Source organism: Nematolebias whitei, chromosome 11 (assembly GCF_014905685.2).
Source record: "Nematolebias whitei isolate Nwh7 chromosome 11, NemWhi1, whole genome shotgun sequence".
NCBI classification, from domain to species: Eukaryota; Metazoa; Chordata; class Actinopteri; order Cyprinodontiformes; family Rivulidae; genus Nematolebias; species Nematolebias whitei.
This window is the reverse complement of record NC_056508.1, coordinates 27201046-27206422: the sequence shown is the minus strand read 5'-3', so window position 1 is coordinate 27206422 and position 5377 is coordinate 27201046. Positions and strand designations below refer to the sequence as shown.

The 5377-nt window shown below is 41.5% G+C and overlaps 1 protein-coding gene across 1 annotated transcript in view; it reads right to left on the bottom strand.

The window, feature by feature from the left end:
- rnf114 (ring finger protein 114) overlaps positions 1-5107 on the bottom strand; it is a 7157-nt gene extending 2050 nt beyond the window's left edge. Inside the window, exons 1-4 of the mRNA XM_037684087.1 lie at positions 4914-5107; positions 4203-4353; positions 3873-3979; positions 2252-2366 (exon numbers count right to left, since the gene is read on the bottom strand). Of these exons, the coding sequence (XP_037540015.1) occupies positions 2252-2366; positions 3873-3979; positions 4203-4353; positions 4914-5050 (510 nt within the window). The 5' untranslated portion in view covers positions 5051-5107. The remainder of the gene's footprint in view (positions 1-2251; positions 2367-3872; positions 3980-4202; positions 4354-4913) is intronic.
- Between the last annotated feature and the right edge of the window lie 270 nt (positions 5108-5377).

Below are 5377 nucleotides of genomic sequence, written 5' to 3'. Positions count from 1 at the left end.
AATAGAAGTGGGTCTTCAAGCGAGACTTAAAGACTGAGAGTGTGGGAGCCTGCCGGACACTCAGTGGCAACTCATTCCACAGTCGTGGACCTGCAACAGAGAAAGCCCTGTCACCTCTGAGCTTACGACGGGTTTCTGGGACTGAGAGAAGCATCTGGTCTGCTGACCTCAGAGAGCGCGGTGGGACATATGGCTGCAGAAGATCAGTGAGATAGGATGGGGCGGAACTGTTCAGTGATTTAAAAACATACATGAGAATTTTGAAATGGATCCGAAGGTGAATGGGTAGCCAGTGCAGGGAGGCCAAAACTGGCGTGATGTGCTCTCTATAGCCTGTACCAGTTAAAAATCGGGCTGCAGCATTTTGGACCAGTTGTAGACGAGCAATGGAGGACTGACTGATTCCAAACAGAAGTGAATTGCAGTAATCAAGCCTAGATGTTATGAAGGCGTGGATCACTGTCTCAAGGTTCTTTTTGGAGAGTATAGGCTTCAGCTTAGACAGCCGTCTCAGCTGAAAAAAACAGGATTTGACCATCATGTTTACGTGACTGTTGAGTTTTAAGGACGGGTCCATTATCACCCCCAGATTAGTCACCTTTTGTTTCTCTAGCGGGGCTAGAGAGAAAAGGTCAATGTCATGGTTCATGAGTGAGCCACTGGGATGGAACAGCATGACTTCAGACTTCTTCTCATTGAAGCTTAAGAAGTTTAAAGCCATCCAGTCCCGGATGTCAGCCAGGCAGTCAAGAAGAGGCTGAATAGAGCGTGTGCCTCTGTGCCTCAGGGGGAAGTAAATTTGGCAATCATTGGCATAGAAATGAAAGGGTATGTCGTGTTTGCGGAAGATAGCACCTAGTGGCAGCAGGTATAAAGAAAAGAGAAGGGGACCGAGGATGGACCCCTGCGGTACCCCCCACTGGAGTGCGGTCGATGCCGAACTAAAATCTTTGATATTGACACAGAAGGTTCTGTCAGAGAGGTAGGACCCAAACCATTTAAGGGCTGACCCTGTGATGCCCACCTCGATCTTGTGGTCGATGGTGTCAAAAGCAGATGTAAGGTCCAATAGGACAAGCAGCACAGAATCACCTGCGTCTGTGGATATGAAAATGTCATTAAAAACCTTCAGTAGAGCAGTTTCACTGCTATGGAGAGATTTGAAGCCAGATTGGAATAACTCAAGGATAGCGTGATCCCCCAAAAACTGTTTCAACTGAGACTCCACAATTTTTTCCAGTAGTTTAGAGGTGAATGGGAGTCTGGAGACAGGCCGGAAGTTGGACATGACTGAGGGGGTCAAGGTTAGGTTTTTTCAGGAGGGGCTGGACAGCAGCATGTTTAAAAGTCTTTGGCACCACACCTGAGGATAAACTGCTATTCAGAATAGCGAGGATAAAAGGACCCAGGGTAGGAAAAACTTCCTTTAGCAGTCGAGGGGGGACCACATCAAAGGGGGAACCAGATGGCTTCATGCTGCACATTACCTGCTCCAGAGAGGACAGAGAGAGGTCAAACACAGCCACACACTGAGAAGGGATGGACAGATCATGAGCTGGTGGAGAAATGAGTGCCCGGGTGTTTGCCACTTTTTCTAAAAAGAAATGGAGGAAGTTCTCACACAGCTCAGTTGAGGCTTCCAGAGGTGAAGGCTCACTGAGGTGTAGAACTGAGTTCAGGGTGGAGAAAAGAACTCCACCCATATCGCCCACCCCTTGTTGTACGTCACTACCTTCCCATCATAATTCAATTAATCTCAATGCTACTCACTACCTGTGCAATAACTAGTCACACAACCTGTGTAGTATATGTTAGTTATGTGCAATACATATGCATTTAAGCTTATATTACAACTTATGAATTACTTATTCATACAAATTCATCTTACTTGCACTGTGTTGTTTACCCTTTTTCTTTTGGACCTTGTAAATATTATATTACTTTTTCACTTTTTGATACTTTGTTTTGTACCCTTATTGCATGCTTTAGTATTTCTTGTTTATTTGTTTGTGTATTTTTAGCGAGTTGATTCGGTTCTTCTCATCCTGAACATTTTATTGTACTGCTGAACTTGTGTTAACTGCATATGACAAACAACATAACTGAATGTTTCTGTTCAGTGCTCTGAGACGACTTCTGTTGTGACTTGGCGCTATATAAATAAACTGAATTGAATTAAACAAACAGTAAAACATATGGTGTGGAGCTGGAGGAAAACTAAGGGGATCACAATATAATGTGCATTTCTTACCACTTGGCGTGGATCTCGAGCATGTTGGGAAGTGCAATGTTCAACTAGGCCATCCTGATCCAGGTTCTGGCAGTTGCAGTAGGGGCAGGAGAAAGTGTAGCGATTTGGCACTGGACTGTGAGAAACAGAAACACTTTGCCGTGATATTCATTCATCATCACAACTGGACACAACTGAATACATTTTCAGTCAAACCTCAACTTGGGAGCCTTTTGAGCAGCTTGTACAACAATTTAGTATAATAAAGTACAAAGAAACTTATAATGTCCAGTCTTCCATTCTCTCTTTGGTGAGCTTTTAGCAGAAAAATATGGCTTCATTTACTTACAGGCACCAACATGCAAACACTGTACAGGCAGTAACTACAGCAATGCCTGCAGGCCATTATACAATGTAATAAAAACAAATAAAAACTTGATTGATTTGTTGATTAGATTTACTTTCATTTGGCTTTTCTAACAACGGTGTGAACTCATGGTATCTCAGTTTCATTTCATTTTCTCCACATCTATTCCTACATTTCCGCACCAAGTATTGGCACAGTATTTTAACAACATAGTGAGGTTGAGCATCCTCTTCAAAATACTGAAAAGATGTCAAGCACTTCAGGTATTTATTTTGCCCAATAATAGACTGTACACATGTTAAGTTTCATCACGGTACATGCATGCTCTGTTGGAATCACAGTAAGAAACAGGCACAACACAGAAGTGGAGGATTATTTCAGCTTCCCATCAACATTTCAGAGGAAGCCAACATACTATGTTACTGAATAAATAAGACGGCTGTCTAAATTTACTTTCACTTACAGTTTTACTTACAATAATGAGCTGTGGTACCTTGTTGTTTTTCTCTGCTTCTGAGCCAGATGACTTTTGACTAAAACTGTATGAACCACAGCAGAAAATCCAGCCATAAATTGGTGTTTTGAACTGCTTAATTTTAGAGAATGTTGAGTGTTTGTTAGCATGAAATAATGTTTTAGATCAAAATGAATTGGGGAAAAATTAAAACTGTAGAAGAACTAAAAGCTTCATGTGATGCTGTGCCAACTCTCAGTGGTGATTGTGTGATGATTGTGCCTTCAGGGGAAAGAAAGGATTGTGTTTTTCTCAACAACTAGTACACCTGAAAATTATGCTAAAAAAATAGGCCTTCAGGAATACAACAATGACTCTCTGGTAAGTTCAACAATGGAAAAAATTAAAAACTGCCATGCTTACACAGCAGACCGTTATCTTTACTCTTTAATATTGTGTAAAATATATAAATATACATTGCACAGTGGCTGATTTTGTCAATTAAACAAATCAGAATGGAGAGCAAGAAATAATAATGGTAAAGTAACTAATGTATAGCTATCTTTTAGCCTCTGAAACACTAGAAAAATGAAACAGGAGGCTCTTGGAACAAGCTGTGTGGATGTGAATAATAACAGGGGTACACATCTCCTTTTAAACACTGAGGATGTGCCTAATGCAGTCTGGAAATTAAATAGAACCACAAAACAGTAGGTATTACAAATAAAATATCATATTACAAACACTACATGCACAATATCGTGTCCAATACCACTCTAGAGACTAGCAAAATGGTTCAGATTGTCCTCATTATTTCTCACCTAATAACGGCAGGCTGGCTTTGAGCAGTGGTCCTCACCCCCTCCTCAATGTACTCCTGGTATTTTGAACAAGTTGCTGTGTGGGTTCTCATCTGAGAGAGGCCAACCTGACGCAAAGAGAGAAAATATCAACTATTGTTTTCAATATAAACTCTGTATCTATCTTATTAAAACCTAACTTCCAAATTTGATTATTTAATTTTATCATGTGTAGATATGATAAACTGTCAGCCTCCATGGCTGCACTATGCTCCCAAACTCAGTTTTCATTCAAACTATCAGAAGTCTGACGTGTTATTTTACATTGTGCACATTAATAATTAAACGTACCTGAACTCCACATCCCTTACAAGCTGCCACAGATGACTGGATGAGGGCCTCCAGGTTAGTAGCTTTAGTCAAAAGCCCTGGAGTGGCCCTACATACTGCACACACGGGTTTTTGTGGACGCAAACATTCTTGCAAACAACTCTGGCAGAACCTGGCAAGAGATAAGGGAAGGAATCTTGATGTACAAGTTATGGGGAGAAAACACATTAATTATTAATTATATTTCACTTTAACCGTATTTAAAGTGGAATCTCTAATATGTTTCGTAAAACACCGCAGCACACCGTGCAAGTAAAAGTCGATATTTTTCCGTTTTTGTGCTGCCGATTTGAGCTGCTTGTAAATCCGACGGAGAGTCCCCCTAAAGGACTATGGGAATTGTAGTTTTTACCGTGCTTTCATGAGTTACAGCAACGACAAGCAAAACTACAACTCCCGAGCGAGGCCTTCTCTTTGATGTAAACAAAACTGAAACTGATTTAGCCACCTAAACTGGTTTTTGTTACTTATCTACACGAGCGACACAGATCTGTAGAGTCTGAACACAAGCAGACGCACGCACGGTCGATGTTTTGCGAACTTAGGTGTAAAGTGTCTTTAAAAATCAAGCCCTTCTTCGTATTGTTTTTAACTCGTATCGTTGCATTGCTGGTGGTGGACGTGGGTTACATGGGGGGGGAGGGCGAACGAAAATAAAGCGAAAATACTCACGTATGGCCGCATTGTGTCGTTACGGGACTCTCAAAGATTTCGAGACAAACGGGACAGATGAATTCCGACACGTCGTTGCTCTCGTCGGGCACACTTTTCTTGCGCTGTGCTGAGCTGAAGCCGCCGAGCATCGCCATTTCTTTTCTTCACTGAGTCAGTCCCGCTAACAGCCAGGCAGCAGCGCCAACCGTCACCGTAACAACGTCACCGTAACAACGTCACCGGGCTCCGGTTCCTTCTTTAAGCGCGAGACGAGGGCGGAGCTAATGGGAGCTGCGAAACACTGGTCAGCGTCAAAACCTCAAAACAAGATTATTTATTCCAAAACACCCTTACAGTCATATTTATAACAATATTTATTATTGTCATTACAAACAAGTTGAATTTATGGTTTCTCGGCTAAGTCTAAATTCAGTCCGAATCAATACTGTTGCTTATTTTATTGATTTTTTTATTTTTATTTT